Source organism: Microcaecilia unicolor, chromosome 9 (genome assembly GCF_901765095.1).
Source record: "Microcaecilia unicolor chromosome 9, aMicUni1.1, whole genome shotgun sequence".
In the NCBI taxonomy this organism is placed as follows: domain Eukaryota; kingdom Metazoa; phylum Chordata; class Amphibia; order Gymnophiona; family Siphonopidae; genus Microcaecilia; species Microcaecilia unicolor.
Window position 1 is genome coordinate 70,904,092 of NC_044039.1, and position 24,985 is coordinate 70,929,076.

At 45.8% G+C, this 24,985-nt stretch overlaps 1 protein-coding gene across 1 annotated transcript in view; it reads right to left on the reverse strand.

The window, feature by feature from the left end:
* SMC1B (structural maintenance of chromosomes 1B) overlaps positions 1–24,985 on the reverse strand; it is a 1,336,696-nt gene that overhangs the window by 896,144 nt on the left and 415,567 nt on the right. The window contains exons 9-10 of the mRNA XM_030213853.1: positions 23,124–23,331; positions 8,475–8,660 (exon numbers count right to left, since the gene is read on the reverse strand). Of these exons, the coding sequence (XP_030069713.1) occupies positions 8,475–8,660; positions 23,124–23,331 (394 nt within the window). The remainder of the gene's footprint in view (positions 1–8,474; positions 8,661–23,123; positions 23,332–24,985) is intronic.

Consider the following 24,985-nt stretch of genomic DNA (forward strand, 5'->3'; position numbering starts at 1 on the left):
CCGATGACGATGCTTCTTCGACTTCTTGGAACGAAGCATGTCACCGGAGCTTCCCGGCACCGACGAGGAGGACGTAGAATCCAGCCGTCGCTTCCTCGGGTCCGAGGCCGAAGGAGGTCGGTCTCGGGGGGGCTGTACCGCAGGAGCCCTCAGGGTAGGGGGAGACCCACCCGAAGGCTCACCGCCACCAGCAGGGGAATGGACAGCCCTCACCTGCACTCTAGACGAAGCACCACCGTCCGACGACATCAGCAGACGAGGTCCCGGTACCACCGACGTCGACGCAGCTGTCCGATGTCTCAGCGCCGATGCAGAGGGCCGATGCCTCGATGCACTCGATGCACCGGCGGCCGAGGATGAAGGTCTGGACGCTGAAGACGTCGATGCACTCGATACCCCCGGTGCTGACGTCGACGAAGAGCCCGAGAACAAAACGTTCCACTGGGCCAATCTCGCTACCTGAGTCCGCTTTTGCAAAAGGGAACACAGACTACAGGCCTGCGGGCGGTGCCCAGCCCCCAAGCACTGAAGACACGACGCGTGCCTGTCAGTGAGCGAGATGACCCGGGCGCACTGGGTGCACTTCTTGAAGCCGCTGGGAGACTTCGATGTCATGGGCGGAAAAATCACGCCGGCGAGATCAAAAGTCGAAATGGCGGAAAAGGCACCACAAAAACAAGGGGAAGAAAACTTCGACCCGAGGCCTAAAAGTGGCCTACCCCGACGACGAAAGAAAACTTCCCGGGGCGAAAAAGCTGGAAATATCGGGGGAAAAGAGACCGAAGAGTCCCTTTCCACACACAGAATGTTTTTGTTTTTGTTTTTTTTTAACACGAAGAGAACGCGCGAGGTCGACTTTGCGGGGCACGACACGGCGAAAACACGACCGTACCGAGCGCGGACAAAAGAAGACTGACGAACACGAGCCGGTTCGGGCGGGAAGACGGCCGCGCATGGGCGCGCGAGGACTAGCAAAGGCCTTTGCTAGTGAAGTTTCCGATTGGAGGGGCTGCCGTGGACGTCACCCATCAGTGAGAACAAGTAGCCTGCTTGTCCTCGGAGAATTGTCTGTTTGAATCAGAATAATTTGGTTGGATAACCGATCTCTGAAAGCCTTTAGAGCGTTCCAGATCGCTTGCAATTCCAGGAGGTTGATCTGAAGACGCTTTTCCTGAAGGGACCAAGCTCCTTAAGTGTGAAGCCCATCTACATGCGCTCCCCACCCGAGGAGGGATGCATCCGTCATCAGCACTTTTTGTGGCTGAGGAATTTGGAATGGGCGCCCCCAAACCAGATTGGATCGAATTGTCCACCACTGAAGTGAATTCCGAAAGTCGATGGACAACTGGATCACATTCTCTAGATTCCCTGTAGCTTGAAACCACTGGGAAGCTAGGGTCCACTGAGCCGATCTCATGTGAAGACGTGACATGGGAGTTACATGAACTGTGGAAGCCATATGCCTCAGAAGTCTCAACATCTGCCGAGCTGTCATCTGCTGAGACGCTTGAACCTTGGAGACTAGAGACAGAAGGTTGTCCGCTCTTGGCTCAGGAAGATAGGCACAAGCTGTCTTCGTGCACAACAGAGCCCCTATGAATTCCAATTTTTGAACTGGGTTGACATGGGACTTTAGGTAATTGATGACAAACCCTAGTAGCTCCAGCACTTGAATAGTCATCCGCATGGACTGTAAAGCTCCGTCGTGGGAGGTGCTCTTCACCAGCCAATCGTCCAGATAAGGGAACACATGCACCCCCAGTCTGCGTAGAGACGCTGCAACAACTGCCAGGAACTTGGTAAAGACCCTGGGCGCAGACGCCAAGCCAAAAGGCAGCACACAGTACTGAAAGTGCTGCGTTCCCAGCCGAAACCACAGATACTGCCTGTGAGCTGGAAGTATCGAGATGTGAGTGTAAGCATCCTTTAAGTCCAGAGAGCATAGCCAATCATTTTCCTGAATCATGGGAAGAAGGGTGCCCAGGGAAAGCATCCTGAACTTTTCTCGGACCAGATATTTATTCAGGGCCCTTGGGTCTAGGATGGGACGCATCCCCCCGTCTTCTTTTCCACAAGAAAGTACCTGGAATAGAATCCAAGCCCTTCTTGCCCTGGTGGAACGGGCTCGACCGCATTGGCGCTGAGAAGGGCGGAGAGTTCCTCTGCAAGTACCTGCTTGTGCTGGAAGCTGAAGGACTGAGCTCCTGGCGGGCAATTTGGAGGCTTTGTGATCAAATTGAGGGAGTATTCCACCGGACTATTTGAAGAACCCACTGGTCGGAGGTTATGAGAGGCCACCTTTGGTGAAAACATTTTAACCTCCCCCCGACTGGTAGATCGTCTGGCACGGACACTTTGATTTCGGCTATGCTCTGCTGGAACCAGTCAAAAGCCCATCCCTGGCTTTTGCTGGGGAGCCGCAGGGGCCTGCTGGGTCACACGCTGTTGACAGGAACGAGCGCGCTGGGGTTTTGCCTGGGCAGCAGGCTGGCGAGAGGGAGGATAGTACCTACGCTTACTCGAAGAGGGAACAGTCCTCCTTCCCCCATAAAAACGTCTACCAGTTGAGGTAGAAGCTGAAGGCGTCCGGTGGGAGAAATTGTCGAAAGCGGTGTCCCACTGGTGGAGCTGCTCTACCACCTGTTCGACCTTTTCTCCAAAAAATATTATCCCCCCGGCAAGGAGAATCCGCAATCCGCTGCTGAAGTCTATTCTCCAGGTCGGAGGCACGCAGCCATGAGAGTCTGCGCATCACCACACCTTGAGCAGCCGTCCTGGATGCGACATCAAAAGTATCATAAACACCCCTGGCCAGGAATTTACGACACGCCTTCAGCTGCCTGACCACCTGCTGAAAAGGCTTGGCTTGATCAGAAGGGAGCTTATCCACCAAGTCCGCCAACTGCCGCACATTATTCTGCATATGAATGCTCTTGTAGAGCTGGTAGGATTGGATTTTGGAGATGAGCATTGAAGAATGTAGGCCTTCCTCCCAAAAGAATCCAAGGTTTTAGAGTCTCTGCCCGGGAGCACCGAAGCATACTCCCTAGAACTCTTGACCTTAAGGGCCAGATCCACAACTCCAGAGTCGTGAGGCAACTGAGTCCGCATCAACTCTGGGTCCCCATGGATCCGATACTGGGACTCGATCTTCTTGGGAATGTGGGGATTAGTTAGCGGCTTCGCCCAGTCCGCCAGCAATGTCTTCTTGAAGACATGATGCATGGGTACTGTGGATGATTCCTTAGGTGGCAAAGGATAGTCCAAAAGCTCAAACATTTCAGCCCTTGGCTCATCCTCCGTAACCACAGGGAAGAGAATGGCTGAAATATCTGATGTCTTCCTCTGCCTCCCACAAGGCCTCACCATCGGTATCGGACATGAGTTCATGAACCTCTGTCCGAAGCCGTGCCCGCCTCGACTCCGTGGAAACATGGCCACGGTGGGAACGTCGAGAAGAAGACTCCCGTACCGGCGGCGATGAAGCTTCCTCCATCGATGTCGTCGGGGAGTCCGCCTGGGAGGCAGCCGATGTAGGTACCGCAAGCGGTACTGGTATTGGAGACCTCACCACGGGCAAGGGGCCAGCCGTCACTTCACTCTATGGCACCGGCGGCGCAAGCACCCCTGGTACCGGAGGAGAAGGGCGCAACAGCTCCTCCAGGATCCCCGGAAGAATGGCCCAGAGGCTCTCGTTCAGAGCAGCTGTCGAGGAAGGCAGGGAGTCCGGCACCGGCGACGAGCTCAGAATCTGTCCGGGACACGGAGGTGGTACCGGGCTGTTCAGAGTAGAGCGCATCGACACCTCCTGAATGGAGGGTGAGCGGTCCTCCCGGCATCGACACTTAGTGGGTGCCGATTCCCTCGGCGACCCAGAGCTCTTGGTACCACGTCTGGAAGGTGACTGGTGCCGATGCTTCTACGCCTTCACGTGAAGCATGTCACCGGAACCTCCCGGTACCGAAGAGGAGGACGTTGAATCCAAACGCCTCCTCAGGGCCGGGTCCGAAGGTCGATCCCCGGGGGGCTGTACCGCAGGAGCCCTCGAGGCAGGCGGAGACCTACTCGATGGCTCACCGCCACCAGCAGGGGAATGGACAGCCCTCACCTGCGCTCCTGAAGAAGAGGCACCCTCTGATGACATCAGTACCAACGATGATCCCGGTACCGTAGACGTTGAAGCACCGGTCGATGACCTTGGTACTGCAGACGTCGATGCACCAGCCGATGACCTCGATACTGTTGACATCGATACACCGGGCGAGGCCCCGAACAAGGCGTTCCACTGGGCCAATCTTGCTACCTGAGTTCTCTTCTTCAACAGAAGACAGAGATTGCAGGCCTGAGGACGATGCCCAGCCCCCAGAAACTGAAGGCACGAAACGTGCCTATCAGTGAGCGAGATAACCCAGCTGCACTGGGTGCACGTTTGAAGCCGCTGGGAGGCTTTGATGACATGGGCGGAAAAATCACACCGGCGAAGTCAAAATTCTAGATGATGGCAATGGGCACCAAAAAAGTAGGGAAAAACCCATACGGGCGGCCAAAAGGGCCGCTTCCGAAAGCGAAAGGAAACTTAACGGGAAAAAACTTGAAAATGAGGCGCTTTTTTTTAAACTCAAACAACACAACGGAGAAGAAAATCGCAAGACTTCCGAAAGGAAGAACACGGTGAAAGGCATGAGGGTCTCCTCAGGGCACAGATCGACTTAAAAACAGCCATCCTGAGCCGCGGAAAAAAGAAGACTGACGAACACGAGCATGATCGGGCGGGAAGACGGTCGCGCATGCGCAGTGTGCGTGCACGCGTGAGGGCTAGCAAACACTTTTGCTAGTGAAGATCTCCGATTCAAGGGGCTGCCGTGGACGTCACCCATCAGTGAGAACAAGCATCCTGCTTGTCCTCGGAGAATATATTTTTTTATGATGAAAATAATTTCTTTTATGTGCTACTTGCAAACTCATAGAATAAACCACTTATCTTGATGCTTGACAAGTTGGTCCAACTATGTCTAGAAGCGGTCCCAGTCACTTTAAAAACATGTAGTGAAATAAATGAAAAATGGAGTTTTTAAAGCAGTTCCCAGTTGTCATCCACTGTTGGTGCCATGAAATTTAATGTCAAGAAGTGTAGAGTGATGCACTTTCGGTGTAGAAACCTAAAAGAGAGATACCGGATAGGAGGGGAGAGATTAGTAGGAGAGAGACCTTGGGATGTTGGCATCTAAAGGTGAAGAAACAATGTGACAAGGCAATGGCCGTGGCCAGAAGGATGCTAAGCTGCATAGAGAGGGGTATAACCAGCAGAAGAAAGGAGGTGTTGATGCCCCTCTACAAGTCATTGGTGAGGCCCCACTTGGAGTACTGTATTCAGTTTTGGAGGCTGTATCTCGCTAAAGATGTAAAATGACTGGAAGCTATGCAAAAAAAAGCTACAAAAATGGCATGGGATTTGTGTTGCAAACGGTACGACGAGAGACTTGCTGACCTGAACATGTATACCTTGGAGGAAAGGAGAAACAGGGGTGGCATGATACAGACATTTAAATATTTTAAAGGTGTTAATCCACAAACAAACCTTTTTCAGAGACAGGAACACAGTATAACTAGAGGACATGAATTGAGGTTGAAGGGGAGCAGACTCAGGAGTAATGCCAGGAAGTATTTTTTCACAGAGAGGGTGGTGGATATGTGGAATGCCCTCCCGCGGGATGTGGTGGAGAAGAAAATGGTAATGGAATCCAAGCGTGTGTGGGATAAACACAAAGGAATTCTGTTTAGAAGGAATGGATCCAGGAATCTTAGCGGAGATTAGGTGGCAATGCCGGTAATTGGGAAGCACAACCGATGCTGGGTGGACTTCTATGGTCTACACCCTGATAGTGACTGAATAGATATGGATGGGCTGGAGTGTAAATTTTAAGGGGTTTCGACGTTAGCTTCAGAACTTAGTACAAGAACAGTGCCGGGCAGACTTCTACGGTCTGTGCCCTGAGAATGGCAATGACAAATCAAACTCGGGTATAAAGTATCACATATCATGTAAATGAGTTTATCTTGTTGGGAAGACTGGATGGACCATACAGGTCTTTATCTGTCGTCATTTACTATGTTACTATGTAACTTGCTCAATTAAGATTGAAGGATCCTCCCCCAGAGGCACCTCCTCAAACTCAGACAAAAAGTCTCCTTCTAAACCTTCTAACTGCTCCTCTGCAGGCATATCCTGAACCTCTCCCTCTCCAGAGTACTGACCCAAAGTTCTCCAAAGCCTGGTCCAAATCTAAACTAGGTAGTTTTGCAGGGTCCACCATAGAAGGTTCTGGAGCTATATTAAGTCACAAGGTAGAGGAGGGCACCCCTTTTTCCATAAAGCTTCAAAAATGCTCCACTAAAAAGGACTCACCTGATACTGAAGCCAGGGAGCACACTTTCCTGCAGGAAGGGTCACCTTACTTGTTCCACATTCCACACACAGAGCATTTCTCTCCTTTTTCATGCAGTGCCGCCATTAAGGTTTACAAACAATAAAACCAACACAGCAAAATCAAAAACAAAAAACCCCACAAGTACCCTCAGTAACAGCATTTCCAAAAAACGCTAACTTCCTTCTCCGTTGTGATCAATGCTATCAAGTGCCCCTCATAACGGAGAAAAAAAATTGTCTGTTGAACTGTATAATTACTACTTTGGGCTCTCAAGAAATTCCTATACAAATAACTCTGAAGCACAAATTACCAACCCCTCAAATGAAAGAGGAGGCTAGGGAGAAAGGGAGGGATGGACCTGTAGTCTCCAGATGTTACACTCCAAACAAGAGACAGTGAAAAATGCAGCCAGACTCATATTTGGGAAAGCGAAAAATGCGAAAGCGTCAAACCCCTAAGAGAAAAACTACACTGGCCCCCACTAAAACAACGAATTGCGTTCAAAGTCTGCACCCTGGTCCACAAAATCGTCAACGGGGAAGCCCCGACCTACATGTCAGATCTTATAGACTTGCCTATTAGGAACTCTAAAAGATCATCATGCACATTCCTCAACCTCCACTAACCTAACTGCAAAGGGCTAAAATATAAATTCACATAAGCGACCAGTTTCTCATACATCTGCACGCAGCTATGGAATGAACTACTGAAGGCCATAAAAACAACGCAAGACCTAAACATCTTCCGAAGGCTACTGAAAACAGATCTTTTCAAGAAGGCATACCATAAACATCCATCTTAAACACTAAATAATAACATTATACACGATCTATACAAAACCAAACTCTTATTACATGACTGACTATCCTCTTTGCTATGAATGATCAATCAGTATCACTAGATGACCAAATGCATGCTACAATCCAATCTATTACTCAGTAACCTTCATGCAATACCATATTGAACTCTTCTTTACCATGTATGTATGCACAAGGTATATATATATACCATAACCTGTTCCATATATGCTATATTCCATGTATGTTACCATGTATGTATGCACCTGAACGCAATACCATTTGCAACTCTGTTTACTCGGAAATGGCAACCGCCATTACGTCAAATGTAAGCCACATTGAGCCTGCAAATTGGTGGGAAAATGTGGGATACAAATGCTACAAAGAATTATTATTTTTAATGTCTCTCAGCTTAAGCTCCACTTTTACTTTTTTTTTTTAACTCATTGATCAAGACCAAAAATTCACTTCCCAGAAATGACACCAATAAATATTCCTACCAGACCAGTGCAGACTGCACAGGACTGCAGGACCTACCACCTGCTAGAAACCGAAAAATGCTTGCTGGCCAAGCTGCTACACGGAGTACTTAAGCTATAACATCACAACTCATTAGATTCTCAATCTCCACCATGCTTGTAAAATACACAAACTCAAGCATCTGGATTGGTCTGGTGGGATAATATGGAAAGAAAATTTATACTGTGTCCTGTATATTTTCATTCTGTCTTTTTTGTAATAGCTTTTATTTTACCCCTAACTTGTCCTCTTTTAGCACAGGTCCCATTTTATACAATGAGACCTAGTTACTAATAACCGGGGTTAACAGTAAAATACCACATCTTAATAGTAGATCCCACACTAACAATGTCTCTCCTCAGTTTCCCTTGATTTTCTACCAAATGTTTCATTTTCTTTGAACAGAATTCTCAACTGATTAGATTTACCCTTATTAAAAATCCAAAAAGACAGAGAAGGTAGAGATCCCTACAAGAGCCAGGCAACGAAAAGGAGTAAAGAAGGCTGGATATAATAAATTATATTTTTAACCACCACTTCGACTCCCAGCTATATTTGACCCATGGTTGGAGCCCACCAGCTCAACCTTATTCCTTTCCTCAGACTGGCCTTTATTAACAATTTCATTACATCCAAGGAAATCTTTGAACTGTCATTAATATTAACGTGTCATGTGTTAATTTATTTTTTAACATAATAATCTCTTGACAACTGGTTAACAACTACTCACATCAAGGTAGTCCAATGCAAGGAAAGTCTCAGGCTCAGCCCTTTCTTCTTTCAGGAAGCGAATACAATCCCTTGCTGCTTTTTCAGTAGATACAACAATGGCATTCATATAGTGGCCAAAAACTTTAGTAACTGCCAGTTGATATTTTTTATGGATGGGATTACACAGGTCAAAAAGTCTTCCAAACTTTGGAAAAAATAAAAATATTTAACATTTTAAATATTGTAAATAAGATTTGATGCTATGAATTTAGAGAAATGCTTTCTGCATAAATATCTCAAACAGAGTTTTAATAACAGCTTTTATGCTCACATCTTTTAAAACATTTCAAAGCCAAACAGTTTGGCTGTAACATTTTTGACAGTAGTTTATCGCATTAAAACACTATATTTGTATTTTATTACCTTAAAATTATGCATTGCATAAAACATTGTACTAAAATGTATGCGATATATACAAAGTGAAATGTGTTATCTTTCAATTTCTTTATGGAAAACAAAAACAATCAACGTATTTCAGTATGAGTGACTTAAATAATTTGTTTGTAATTGGTCTCCCAAGGTTCTATTTCACTGCACTCCTCATAATAGGAAATGAAACCTGTTACCTCTAACTGCAAAGGATTTTCTAAGCTGATACTTCAACTTGAAACTATCCTATAACTTATTCATGGGGCAATTTTATGCATAAACCTTTAAATATTTTTAGACGATGTTTTTAAAGTCTGTATAATTATGAAAATTTGCCTCTAGACTCATCAGAAAAATGCTTTTAAAAATCAACCCTCCCAGTGGTAAAAATGTGACCCACTGAGCAAAAAGGTACCAAAAGTGGGGTTACAAACTACAGAGATAAAGGCTATAAATTTCTGGAGGGGAAACTTTCATTTTTGAAAGTTTTGTGTCGTATAGGGTCAATAGAATGAGACTAAGCAATTTTTTTCACAACTTTGATATTTTTCATGTTCTATAACCTGAAACACCTGAGAAAATTAAAAACCCATGGGACAGGAGGCAAATTCGGTTGTGGATTAGGAATTGGTTGATGGATAAAAAAACAGAGGGTAGGTTAAATGGCCATTTTTTTCAATGGAGGGTGAATAGTGGAGTGCTGCAGGGATATGTACTAGGACCAGTGTTATTTAACACATTTACAAACAATCTGACAATCAGAAGAAAGAGTGAGGTGATTAAATTTGTGGACAACACAAAACTATTAAAAGTTGTTAAAACACAAACGTATTGTGAAAAATTGCAGGAAGACCTCAGAAGTTAGAAGACTGGGCATCCAAATGGCATATGAGATTTAATATGGACAACTGCAAAGCGATGCACATTGGAAAGAATAATCCAAATCACAGTAATTTGATGCTGGATTCCACCCTAGGAGTCAACATCCAAGAAAAAGATTTAGGTGTCATTTTAGACAATATGCTGAAATCTTCTGCCCAGTATGTGGTGGTGGCAAAAAAAGCGAACAGAATGCTAGGAATTATTAGGAAAGGGTTAGAAAATAAGGCAAAAAATACTATAATGCCTCTGTTTCGCTCCACAGTGCGATTACACCTTAATTCTAGTTGCTGTATCATAAAAAGATGTAGCAGAATTAGAAAAGGTTCAGAGAAGGATGACCAAAATGATTAAGGGGATGGAACTCCTCCCGTATGAGGAAAGGCTAAAGAGGTTAGGACTCTTCAGCTTGGAAAAGAGACAGCTGAGGGGGGATATGATAGAGGTCTACAAAATCCTGAGTGGTTTTACACTTTCAAAAAGTACAAAGACTAGGGGACATTCAAGGAAGTTACATGGCACTACTTTTAAAATGAACAGGAGAAAATCTTTTTTTTCACTCAACAAATAGGTATGCTCTGGAACTCATTGCCAGAGGATGTGGTATCAGCGGTTAGAGCAGTAGTTTCAAAACCTGGTCCTGGAGGCACCTTAGCCTGTCAGGTTTTCAGGATATCCACAATGAATATTCATGAGAAAGATCTGCATGCAGTGGAGGCAGTGCATGCAAATCTCTCTCATATTTACTGTGGTTGTCCTGAAAACCTGACTGGCTGGGGTGCCTCCAGGACCAGGTTGGGGAACTACTGGGTTAGTGTATCTGGGTTTAAAAAAAGGGGTTAGAGAAGTTCCTGGAGGAAAAGTCCATAGTCTGCTATTGAGATAGACACAAGGAAAGCCACAGCTTGTCCCTGGGATCAGTAGCATGAATCTTTCTACTACTTGGAATTCTGTCAGGTACTTCTGACCTGGACTGGCCACTGTTGGAAGCAGCATACTAGGCTAGATGGAACACTGGTTCTTAAAGGAGGTATACTTACTGGGAAAAGGATAAAACAGGTTCGGGAATAATTAAGGGAATTACAGGATAAAAGCCACAGCTTGTCCCTGGGATCAGCATCAACCTTTCTACTATTTGCGATTCTGGAAGCAGCATACTGGGTTGGATGGACCATTGGTTCTTAAAGGAGGTATTATTACTCGGAAAAGGGTAAAACAGGTTCTGGAAGACTTAAGGGAATTACACGATGAGATTAATTCATGCTGGATAGGGTAAAAGAAAAATATTTTGAATCAGGAAATAGGGCTAGCAAATTAGCAGCTCAGAGATTAAAAATCCAGCAAACTCTTAATAATAATTCTACATATTCGGGGGTCCTTTTACCAAGCTGCTTGAAAAAGGGCCCTGAGCTAGCAGCAGGGGCCGTTTTTCCCACGCACCAGGGCCCTTTTTACAGCAGTGGGTAAAAAGCCCCCAGACACACATGGCCATGCGGCGGGAAGCCCTTACCTGCATTAATCCAAATAAATGCCTCACCACTTCTTCCTTAATTCAAAAATATATAAATCACATTTAATGAGGCATTACCCTCCCATTACATACACATTCTACTCTCACAAAATGAAACTGTCTTGTTCTATTATGGTACAGTGACTAAATATATCTGGAACAAAATACGATATATTGGCAAACCGCTAAAGGCTCATTATATAAGCAAAATGTCCATGCACAAAGTCTCTGACCCCGGTCCAACTTCAAACCTGAGCACTCCACTTGCACATCAGTAAGGGGTCTACGATGCAGCAGCTCAAAATAGATACGCATATATCCGGTTTACCCAGTTCTTGTCACAGCATAATTTAGTCCGTTGAATGCCACTGTTTATTCCAACAAGCCCAACAAGCAAGTTTCAATTGCGTTCATCATCTCACTGGAGTAACCTTAAAGCTTCACTGCTTCTCAATGTGGGCCACATTTCGGGATCTTCTTCAGGAGAAGCAATCCACATATTTACTATCAAATCCTCCAAAAACAAACACACATGGAGGGGCATAATCGAACAGGGTGCCCAAGTTTTCCTGAGGACGTCCTTGCAGGATGTCCCCGCGAAGGGGCGGGGAAACCCGTATTACCGAAACAAGATGGGCGGCCATCTTTCGTTTCGATAATACGGTCGGGGACGCCCAAATCTCAACATTTAGATTGTCCCGATTTTCAGCAATAATGGAAACCGAGGACACCCATCTCAGAAATGACCAAATCCAAGCCATTTGGTCATGGGAGGAGCCAGCATTCGTAGTGCACTGGTCCCCCTCACATGCCAGGACATCAACCGGGCACCCTAAGGGGTACTGCAGAGGACTTCAGAAAAAGCTCCCAAGTGCATAGCTCCCTTACCTTGTGTGCTGAGCCCCCCCAAAACCCACTCCCCACAACTGTACACCACTACCATAGCCCTTAGGGATGAAGGGGGGCACCTAGATGTGGGTACAGTGGGTTTGTGGTGGGTTTTGGAGGGCTCACATTTACCACCACAAGTATAACAGGTAGGGGGGATGGGCCTGGGTCCGCCTGCCTGAAGTGCACTGCTGTACCCACTAAAACTGTTCCAGGGACCTGCATACTGCTGTCATGGAGCTGGGTATGATATTTGAGGCTGGCATAGAGGCTGGAAAAAATATGTAAACATTTTTATTATAGGGTGGGAGGGGGTTAGTGACCACTGGGGGAGTAAGGGCAGGTCATCCCCGATTCCCTCCGGTGGTCATCTGGTCATTTAGAGCACATTTTACAGGCCACACGGACAAACTATACAGTAAACCACATGCACATAGTCACATGTTGTGATCTCTCTGAAATAAAATTTTCTATTAGTACCCGGAATCATAATATAGCAGGCACATAAGGAGATCTTACAATATACACAGTGCCCGCATGGAGCGTGGCTTCCTTTAGGCTGAGGGTCACTGGGATGCTTTAAAAGGTCCCCCAGATTTCTCCTCCTCTTCAAAGCGATCTTAGGGTGACCACTAAGAGGTGGGTGTATGGCTAGCACATCCCAATGTTTGTGCTTATGGTAGAGCCTTTGGCTCAGAATTAGGGATTGGCAGAACGTAAAGGAGCTGGAGGGTCAGGAGAAGCATCTTGCTATTCATGGATGACATCTTAATTACTGCTCAGGGTACATGAGAGGCACTGGGGGCTAATCAAAGACTGATGGAGGCGTATGGGAGGTTATCGAACTTCAACACAAACCTGTCTAAAATGGAGATCTTGAATATTTCTGTCCTTGAGGTAGAAGCACATGTGCTAAAAAGCAAATATCCTTATAGTTGGGTATCGTCTACTATACAATACTTAAAAGTGATGCTGGGTAGAGATTATGGGAAGTTTTAGCAATGGAATTTCAAACCCTTGCTGGCAAAAGTAAATCAAGATTTAGAGCGATGGGATCAATTAATTTTAACCTGGGTTGGAAGAATGGAAGCCATAAAAATGACAGAACTACCAAAGTTATTATATGTTTTTCAAGCCCCTTCCCCTTATTACCTTAAATCTGGATAGATTTGAAGCCTAGCCAATTGTCGAGAAGGAAACACATGCACTCCCAGTCTGTGTAGCGATGCTACGACTACTGCTAGACACTTTGTAAACACTGGGTGAAGACGCCAGACCAAAGGGCAGTACAAGGTACTGAAAGTGCTGTGTTCCCAGCCGAAACTGAAGATACGTTTTGTGAGCTGGAAGTATCAAGATGTGTGTGTAAGCATCATTTAAGTCCGGAGAGTATAGCCAATCATTCTCCTGAATCATGGGAAGAAGGGTGCCCAGGGAAACCATCCTGAACTTTTCTCAGACTAGGAATTTGTTCAGGGCCCTTAGGACTAGAATGGGACGCATTTCCCCGCCCCCCCCCCCATTTTCTTTTGCACAAGGAAGTACTTGGAATAGAATCCCAGCCCTTCTTCCCCTGGTGGAACGGGTTCGACCGCATGTGCCTTTAGAAGGGCGGAGAGTTCCTCTGCAAGTACCTGCTTGTGCTGGGAGCTGTAAGAATGAGCTCCCGGTGGGCAATTTGGAGGTTTGGATTCCAGATTGAGGATGTATCCTAACCGGACTATTTGAAAAATCCAACGGTCGGAGATTATGAGAGGCCACCTGTGGTGAAAAAACATTAACCTCCCCCCAACCGGCAAGTCATCCGGTACAGATACTTTTACAGTGGCTATGTTGAACTGGAGCCAGTCAGAAGCTCATCCCTTGCTTTTGCTGGGGAGCAGCAGGGGCCTTAGGTGCACGCTGCTGACGAGAACGAGTGTGCTGGGGCTGAGCCTGAATAGGTTGTCATGAAGCTGGAGTGTTCCTACGCCTAGCATAGGAATAGGGAGCACTCCTCTTCCCCCAAAAAAACCTTCTAGTTGAGGAGGTTGTAGCAGTAGACGCCCTGCAGGAGAGAGAATCCCTAGCATCATTATGCTTCTTGATCTGGTCAACCTCTACTTTTTCACCAAAAAGGTTGTCCCCCCGGCAAGGTACATCCGCCATCCGCTGCTGGACAAGGTACATCCGCCACCCGCTGCTGGACCGAATGATCCAGGTCAGAGACGAAAGCCATGAGAGTCTGCGCATCACTACACCTTGACCAGCGATTCTGGATGCCACATCAAAAGAGTCGTAAGAGCCCCTGGCCAGGAATTTACAACACGCCTTCTGCTGCCTGACCACCTGGCAAAAAGGCTTGGCCTGCTCCGGAGGGACAGTTGCCTCACCGAGTGGACGCTCCTGAAGAGCTGATAAGACTGGATTTGGGCGGCGAGCATTGCGGCCTGATATATCTTCCTCCCAAAAGAATCCAATGTCCTAGCTTCTCTGCCTGGGGGCGCAGAGGCATAGTCTCTAGTACTCTTGGCTCTTTTGAGGGTGGAGTCCACCACCATGGAATTGTGGGGTAACTGAGACCTCATCAACCCAGGTTCACCGTGGATCCGATACTGGGAATCAGCCTTCTTCGGGATCATGGGGCCAGACAGAGGGAACGACCAGTTCCGCATAACGACTTCTTCAAGTACCTTATGTAGAGGAGCCGTCACAGCCTCCTTAGGTGGAGAAGGATAGTCCAGGACTTCAAGCATCTCAGCCCTGGGCTCATCCTCAACCTCTATAGGTAAAGGAATAGTAGTAGCCATTTCCTGGACAAAAGAAGTAAAGGACAGACTCTCCGGAGGAGATAGTTTCCTTGCAGGTGGAGGGAAAGGTTCAGAGGGAATCCCATACGACTTATCAGAAGAAAAGTACCTGGGATCTCCCTCTAACTCCCACGAGTGCTCCTCCTCAGTGTCGGATAATACCTCTCTCAGGGCACTCCGAGACTGAGCCTGCCTCGACACAGAGGATCGACGTCCTCGATGGCGATGTTGAGAGGTTGACGCCCACATGGACTGCGGCGAAGCTTCCTCCCGCGACATCAAAGGGGAGTCGACCTGGGTGGCAGCCGACACTGGTGCCGCTTGAGGACTGGGACCTCACCGCAGGTGAAGGGCCAGACACCGCTGCAGCAGACAGTACGGAAGGCACAAGCACTGTAAAGGGGTCCTCCACTTCTGCTCCAGGGTTGTAACCGGAAGACCTGTTCCGCGCACAGGGTTCCGTTGAGGTCCAACATTTTAATTAGGACTTAGGGCAAAAAGTTTTAACTCAAGTTCAGTTCCACAAACACAATCAAAATTCAGTTCCCAAAAAAGTTCAGGCCCAGTTCTAAAAGCCCAGTCAATATTCAGGTCCCAAAAAGTTCAGGCCCAGTTCAAAAAAACACAGGCAAAACTCAGTTCCATTGCTCCCCCACCCACAAAAGCCAGGTGGGGTTTGCTCTCTTCTTTCCAAGAGGGACCTTCCCCCCCTAAGAAGGGCTCATTAACAGTTCAGCCCCCTTTTTTTCTAGATCACAAACAATTCAAACAAAATCCCATAGAAAATCTATTCAAAGGAAAAACAATAATTAATTCATCTTTCCTCTTCTTTGCACTGCTGGTGCCCTGCAGAGAGCAGGGATGGCAGTTCACCTCCCATTTCACAGCACCTCAACATCTGTGGCCTCCCACACTGCCTTTATGTGCTGGAAAGGACTGCATTTATATGCTCCCAAATCCATGGCATCCTGCTTTTCTAAGCAGGGAAGTTCTAGAGGTACGTCCTTTTCCTCCTCCATGTACTCCATGGATTCCTTCTCTAAGTAAGTCCCCCCCCACCCCCCCCCCCCCCCGATAGCTTTCAGAAAATCTGTCCCTCACTTCTCACAGTTAGGGGAAATTATATACTGCTTTCACAGCCAAGGGAACTGGGCTTCTTCTCTTCTTCTCCCTCTAGTGGGGAAGGGATTAATTGGCCCACCTTGCACTGAACTATTTCTCCCCCTGCTGGTGTTAGAAATCCCTTCCGCCCTTTGAGGTCTACCCTTCCCTTCTGGCAAGGGATTCTGGGGACGGTAGTTCAGGGATTAGCTGCTTCTCTTTGGGTCCACGGTTACTAACCTTATCACAGCACCCCCAACACCGAAGCAGACTGGCGCAGCAGTCCTTCCAGAAGCTCTGGAAGCAGGGCATGGATGCGCTCGGATAAGGCTGTGGGTTCGGTAGAACAGCCGGTGACAGAATCTACTGAGGCTCAGGTGCAGGTACCAGGCTGCTAAGAGACCGGCGCATCGGCACCTCCTGAATAGAGGGAGAGCAATCCTCTTGGCACCAACGCTTTTTGGGTGCTGAATCCCTTGACACCCCGGAGCTCCCGGCACCATGTGTAGAAGGAGATCAATGACGATGTTTCTTTGCCTTCGCTCAATGCCCGTCATCGAGACTCCTTGGTACCGACGAGGTTGACATGGAATCCTTACGTCTCTTCCGGGTCGGGTCCGATGATGGTTGGTTCTGGGGGGCCTGCATAACAGGAGGCCTCGAGGCAGGTGGAGACCCACTCGATGCCTCACTGCTCCAAAAACGAATTAGTCTCTCAGCAGCCATTAGCTCTGCTCCTGACGTCGATGCCTCCCTTGATGTCGACGTCTCCCTCGAAGTCGACGCCAACGCTGCCGATCTCGGTACCGATGTCGAAGAACCGGACCGAGCCCCAAAAAGTATCTCTCACTGGGCTTCTCGAGCCACTTGGGTCCATTTCTTCATACGAAGACACAGACTACAAGCGGCTGGGCTATGGTCGGGCCCAAGGCACTGGATACACCAAGAATGGGTATGGGTACCTGAGATGGTCCGGTTGCACCCAGTACAACGTTTGAAGCCGCTGGGTGTCTTCGATAATATGAAAGGAAAAACGGCTTCGGCAAAATCAAATGACGCGATTGTGCCAAAAAGAAAGGGCACAAAAACGGAAGAAACCCGGCCGCGTCGAAAAACAAAGAAAATTTAAAATTAAGGGAAAAAGAGGATTAAGAAGAAAATAAAAGGTTCAACTTTAAAAAAAAAAAAAAAAGAAAAAGAAATAATTAACACGAAAAACTCTCGAAAAAACAAGACTCCTTTCCCGGGCCTCAACGAGGAGAACAGAAGAAACCTGCTGCACCTCGTCGCAGAAAAAGAAAAACTGAGGTATCTGCTTGTGTGGCAGGCAGGAGTTCAGTCCGCGCATGCGCGCCGGAAGACTCCAGCAAAACTTTTTGGTTTCCTATGGCAAAATGCCGGTTCCCAGGCCAATGTGGACGTCGACCCACGTGTGAGAATAAGCAGCCTGCTTGTCCTTGGAGAATTCCCTATCATAAATAACAGGTACCTCCCTGTGATTTGGATGTATCTGAATGTGAGTAGAAGTGTCCTTTATCTAGAGAATATAGCCAGTCACCTTTTTGACATGGTATAAGGAAGCCTAAGGAAAACATCCTGAACTTTTGTCTGGCAAGATATTTATTCAGGGTCCTGAGCTCTAGGATTGGGTAGAATTCTCCCGTCTTTTTTGTGATCATGAAATACTTGGAATACAATTCTTGTCTTCTTTCCCATGATGGAACAGGCTTGATTGCATTCGTATGTAAGAAGGTAAGAGAGTTCCACTGTAAATCTTTCCAGATGCTTAGAGCTTTCTGTTGATGCTCTCAGTGGGCAATTTGGAGGCTGGTCTGCCAACTGCAGACAATATCCTAACTGCGCTATTTTAAGAACCCATCTGTCTGAGGCTACATGGGGGCCGTCTATTTGCAAAAAACAATGTAGCTTCCTTCCTAAAGATAGGCCTTCCAGAATATATTTGGGAACTGCAGCTATGTTCTCATGGAGGAAGTCAAAACCCCACCCCTGGTTTTGGCCATCATTCAAGTTGGGACTTTCGGGTCCTCTGGACAAGAGCAAGAACCTTGTTGAGAATGGGAAGAGTGGGAGGGTGGAGGTTACCTATACCACTATGGGAGTTAAATACCTCCACTGCCTTCTGCTCAAATAACCTCCTGGAGGAAGCAGAAATGGGGCCTTTAAGGGTATCTGCTTGATGAGAGCAGCAGCTTCTTGTACCTTAATTCCAAAGAGATTCTCTCCATAACACAGCACATCAGCAAGCTCAAATAGGATGCTTAGGGTCTCAGGTTCATAAGCAGAACAAGCCACATTTGTGTGGTATTCCCCTGCATCAGCTACATGTCAGAGGAAAACCAACTCCCCCATTCATCAGTAGGATATCTCCTAAGGACTTTAGCTTCTTGACACACTGTTCCAACTAGAGGACAATAGAGAATTGTTGCAATGTGCTTCTTACCCTTAACACGATCCCTTCAAACACTCTCTTACTAATGAGGTGTCATGGTCGTCAACGTCCGTGCGTTGCTCGTCAGTGCCCTGCTCAATCTAGACCCATTAGATTTACCTGCAGTTTTAGTCAGTGACCTATGGGGTCACTGTAGAGTGGTGGAAGCCAAGCCGGTGATGTTATCAGTGCTGAGACCTTCTTAAACTGGCTTCTGCATATACTCAATGTTCTGGCAATAATTCCTGATTGAGCTCAGGCCTGCCTGAGGCTCTGCTAATTCCAGCTGCTATTTCCTTGTCAGGCAGTGGCCTGAAGCATTGTTGCAGCTTCTTCTTGCTTTGTTCCAATCAAGCCTGCTTCCTTGCCTTGAAGTCCTGAGAGCTACTTGCCCTTCAGCTGAGTCCCCAGTTGTCCACAGTGAGTCCCTGGTTGCTGGCTGCAGTGAGTAGGCTCTGTGCTGAGGCTGAGTTTTGGACTGCGTGTGCTGGGACTGCAGAGGGATCCACGTGGGCTGTTCCTGGTTCCTGTTTGCTGCAATGTGTCTTTTGCCCTGGGAGCATTCGGCTCGAGCATTTCAGAGACTATTACTGACCTGCCTGCTCTGGGAGAATCAGCTCGGGCATTGCTGTACTTAAACCCTTTTACCCTGGGAGCATTGGCTCGGGCATTGCTTTGCTTAAACCCTTTTGCCCTGGGAGCATTCTGTTACCATTTTCATCTCCACCACCTCCCACGGGAGGGCATTCCAAGTATCCACCACTCTCTCCTTGAAAAAATACTTCCTGACATTTTTCTTGAGTCTGCCCCCCTTCAATCTCATTTCATGTACTCTAGTTCTACTGCCTTCCCATCTCCGGAACAGGTTCATTTGCGCATTAATACCTTTCAAATATTTGAACGTCTGTATCATATCACCGCTGTTTCTCGTTTTCTCCAGGGTATACATGTTCAGGTCAGCAAGTCTCGCCTCATACGTTTTGTAACGCAAATCCCATACCATTTTTGTAGCTTTTCTTTGCACCGCTTCAATTTTTACATCCTTAGCAAGATACGGCCTCCAAAACTGAACACATTGGCTCGGGCACTGCTTTGCTTAAACCTAGTTGCACTGGGAGCATTCAGCTCAGGCTCCTCTGTGACTATTTGTTTTCTTCTTTGCCTTCAGCGAGCTGAGTGGACCACTCAAGTTTCCTACCCACGGTGCGGGTCTATAACAGACTACTTTTTCCTTTTTCCTGCTGCTGCTCATCTCCTGCTTCTGAGAGAGCTTGCCACGGAGGTCCAGCGGCTTTCATGAGAGTCCTGACAGAATGAACCTTTATCTAACTGCCAGCGGTCTCACCGCTTCCAGCTAAGTGCTACTGCTTTCCGTTGCCCGCCAGGGCGGATCTTTGACTAGTCTCTTGTGCTCTGTGTTTGCTTTTCTTGTACAGCTAGGCTGTCTTACTATTTGCCAATATTGTATGCTTAATAATTTGCTTTGCTTTAGCTAGTGTTAGGATGTGCAGTTAGGCTGCTTATTGTCCTCTTACATTATTGCTGAGCCATTTGTTTCCTTTTGCCTTGTGTTTCTTTTACTGCCATTAAAGCCACCTTAGTTCACCTCCATTCGCAATCTAGGCCAAGTTCTTTGGGATACTCTTGTCTCTATGGGACTCAGTCTACCCAGAGGTGGTTGAGTGATTCTCACGCAGCCACCCCTGGACCAAGGGCTCACAAATGTTACATGAGGTCTAAGATTTATGACTCATTCTATGGAAGAGTTTTTGATAAAAATCTATTAAACTCTTTGCCTATTTTTTTTTTTTTAGGGCTCACCACCACCAATTGAGTGATGGAGTACCTGAACTGTGTCAAAATCAAAATTAAGACTGGATTTTACATTTTAAACTTTGCTTGCATGGCACTGAAGGAGATATGATTCCATTCTGTCGCATCATGCTCTGTGTTTCAGGATGTTAGGCACTGAAAAGCTACAACTTCCTATGTCGTCTCTAGGTATGGTTTATTTCATTTGATATACCACTTTCCTTTAGACAACAGCAGAGTGCTGTACAATACATAAAAGCAAAAATAAAAATAAAGGAAATGGAACTCTATTTTAGGACAGGAAATTACCTAGGAGGGGTACAATATAGCAGTAAGAAAAATAGGAGAAGTGATAAGACTGAAAAGAGACCTGACAGTGGAGACATCTAAAACACTGATAGTAAAAATGTAAGAGACAAGGAAAAAAGACCTGCAGAAAACAGTGGATCCCAGAGGCCACCAAGATGCCTAACTGCAGATTAAAGGCTTTTTCAAAGAGATAATTTTTCAGAGAAGATCTGAATTGTTGATAGGAAGGTTCAAGTATTGAAAGAGAGAACTCTGTGAAGACAGTTCAGTGCAGCAAAAAAAAAAAAAAGCTTTTCCTTGTAGTTTGGTAATGAGCTTGAAGTACTTACAGGATATAAAGATGCATGTCATTGAGGGAATGAAGAGACCTGGGAGGTAAGTAGAGCTAAATGTCAAATTTTTAATGTTGTTTATAATAAACTATTGGATTTTATTTATATATTTATAGAGGATTAGCTTTAGTTTAATATTCTAGTGATTGCAAGACAAATAGTACTCCTCTACTTCTATTATTCTGATCGTAAAATAGAGCTTTTAAAAACTGTGAATTTTTCATGCACAAATTTCCTCAGCAGTAAACTCTAATCACTTGAGAAAAAAATCTCTATATATAAAAGGCACCTCCAACGTTCGACTGAAGCCTCAAGCCGGAAACTTGAGGCTCGGAGATATCCGGTTTGGCTGGCCTGCAGTGTAGCTCCGCCCTCGCGTCAAAACGCCATGACGTCGAAGGCGGCCCGGGGAAGGCACAAGGCATGTCTTCCACAAAACCGCGAGCCACGCAGGGGCAGGAGTAAAGAAATACGCTCGCCGTTCCGCCGCCCTCGAGGAAAACCTTGCTACCACCCGTTTCACACGCTCCCCTTCGCATCAGGTACGCCGACGGCAGCTGAGAGATTCAGGGACAGCAGCGGGGACAGCGCTGCAAGGTTTAAGAAGAAACTCGCAACGAACTCAGGGAGAGAGGGACAGGAGGGGTGTGGAACTCGGAAGGGAGGGACAGAGGGGGGGAGGTCTGGAACTCGGGAGGGAGCAAGGAAGGAAGGAAGGGAGGGAGGGAGGGAGGGAGGGAGGGTGGTGGTGGTGGGGGAATACCTTGCTAGTGCCTGTTTCATTGGTTTCCGAAATAGCATTTTTCACTAGTAGGAGGCACAGTTCTCAAATGGTTCAAAGGATTCCTGACCACAAGATCAAACCAAGTCACAACCAACGCGGACACATCATCCCCATGGACACCTGAATGCGGAGTTCCCCAAGGATCCCCCCTATCACCAACTCTCTTCAAACTAATGATGATACCGCTAGCCAATCAAAACTTCAATCCCTATATATATGCAGACGATGTCACGATCTACATCCCATTCAAGCAGGATCTAAACAAAATCACCAACGAGATCAACCAAAGCCTCCAAACCATGCACTCCTGAGCTAATGCGTTCAAACTGAAACTCAACGCAGAGAAAACACAATGTCTTGTACTAACCTCACAACACAACAAAAACATCTACTCCAAAATAACCACACCATACTGTTCTCTTCCCGTCGCGCAAAACCTAAAAATTCTTGGTGTGACTATCGACCGAAACCTCACACTCGATACTCATCTGAAGAATACAACAAAGAGAATGTTCCACTCAATGTGGAAACTCAAAAGAATAAAACCTTTCTTCCCAAGACATATCTTCCGCACCCTGATACAGTCAATGGTAATAAATCACCTGGACTACTGTAATGCACTATACGCCGGCTGCAAAGAACAAACTATCAAAAAACTCCAAACAGCCCAGAATACAGCCGCCAGACTCATATTTGGAAAAAATAAAGATGAAAGTGCTAAACCCCTAAGACAGAAACTCCATTGGCTCCCACTCAAAGAACGCGTTGAGTTCAAGATCTGCACGATAGTACACAAAATTATACACGCAAACGCCCCAATCTACATGCTAAACTTTGTGGACTTACCTCCCAGAAACGCTGTAAGATCATCCCGCAAATATCTCAATCTGCACTTCCCCAGCGGCAAAGGACTAAAATACAAGCTGACACACGCCACCACCTTCTCCTACTTAAGCACGCAGCAGTGGAAATGTCTACCTACAGACCTGAAAGCTATTGACGACGAAATAATTAACTTCCGCAAATCTCTGAAGACTCATCTCTTCCAAAAGGCCTACAAGGAAACTACATAGCCTACAAAACTACTTCAACAATCCACACAGTTACCGCAGCTCACCTCTAACTTACCTAACACTTTCCGTCTATCCTCCCTTACCTAATCTTTAAACAGTAATAATTGTACTTGTTATCATGAAACGACTATGCCTATCTTCTCTTACCACGTCAAACTATAAGAATTGTACCTGTTATCGCAAAATGATTATGTCATAACCACACTCTGTAAGCCACTTTGAGCCTGCAAATAGGTGGGAAAAGGTGGGATACAAATGCAATAAATAAATAAATAAATAAATAAATAAATAGTATATATATATTTTTCCTTACTACTGAATCATGATACATCCTCTTCAGGTTCTCCAGAGTTTCTGCTCTCATTTTTTGACGGTGGCTCTCATGGTGATCAATCCTAGCATTTTGCAGGTCACCAACTATGCTGTTCAGCTCTTCATTCACTTCACCCATTCGTCTCTTTGAGTTCTCAATTTCATTGGCCAGGATTTCTTCTTGTTGTTTCAGTTGATCTAAAGAATCACTTTATTCCAAAAAGTATAATGTGAAAATTATAAAAATTAGTTTTACTTCAAAATCAGAAACATTTTTGTACTGCATTTTTGAGAGACAGGTCTTACCTAATAGTTCAAACTTTTTCATTATTATTATGCTAAAAGAAGTATAACAAGAATATAACAGTCAGTAACATTGTTAACAATTCTTCATGAAACAAAAAAAGTAAAAAGAAAATGAGCATAGATACACGATTATGATGAATGATAATTTTCATAGTAATTAAGACATGCAATCATACAGTTCCTTCCAATTTTTACTCATATTATTACGGTTAGGATGTTCAGCTTCTATACGTTATGTTCATATTTTCTAAACAAACAGAACCAGTTCCACCAGACTTTATCTGAAAGCGACGGAATATTTTGGCACTGATTAATGATTAGTTTTAAGGTTATCGAGAAGAGGAAACCAAAAAGGTGTGTGAATCAGTAGTAGGAAGTGGTGTAGAAAGTGGTAATGATTTCCAAATTATGAATTTGAAGGAGATATCTACTGTGATAAGGAATATAAGAGTAGCCATACTGGGTCAGACCAATGATCCATCTAGCCCAGTATCCTGTTTCCCAAACAGTGGCCAAGCCAGGTCACAAGTACCTGGCAGAAACCCAAATCATGGCAACACTCCATACTACAAATCCCAGGGCTAAGGATATCAAGAATTTTCTTCCAAACATCAGACCAGCTAGATGACCATGGGGGCATTCATATTGTAAATGTTGTAGTGTGCATTTATGAGTAGAGAAAGGTCAGCATAAGTCTAAAGATGATCCGCATATTCTGTGTGACTTGATTGGAGGTCCACAGTGTGTGATGGTCGGGATGAAGAGTGATTGTGTCAATGAAACAGAAGAGTGAAGGAATTTTAGACAGCATTGTGACCATTGCTCATCAGATGATGAGTCTTCAGTTCATGCTCTCATATCTCTTGTACACCTAAACAAGAACTGTAAGTAATCAAATGAAGTAGTATGTAGACCGAAGATGCTGTTTTAGTTGAAACTAGTATTTTGCTTATTGTAGATTACAGTGGTCTTTGCTTTACAAGCTTATCAAGATTGATCTTGCTGTGATTCATTGCTTCCTGGAGCTCATAATAAGCATAAAACAGAGTCTAGAAGAGTGAATTCAGCTTATAGAGTATTAATCATTTTGAATTTGGAATCCTGATGTAAATATCAGAATTGTCTGACCTGCAAAATAGGCCAGTAAATTGAAGTGTTACCAATTAAAATCTTGGAATTACTGTCTTGTAAGAGTCCTTATTATCTTTTGAAATAGTAGTAGTCTTGAGGAGATGCGTAAGATGGCAGAAGGCACACAGTAACAGGGCTCTCAGATGATTCTTTCATTACCTTTATCTTCCCAGATAGGGAAAAAATGCAAAAGTAGTAGCCACGGAGGTACTGCTACTGCTGTTATATCTGGCCCGCTGGATCATCATGTTAAGCACTTTCATTGCAAACTGCACCTGTTGACAAGCCACTGAGAGAGCCAGTGGCACATCTAGAAGGGGCACCTCCTTTGGGCAACAAGATCTTGCTGAGCCCGAGCAAAAGGCAGTCTCCAACAAACTTAGCAGAAGGAGTGGCACAAGTCACTGAAGAACCACAGATTAGGCC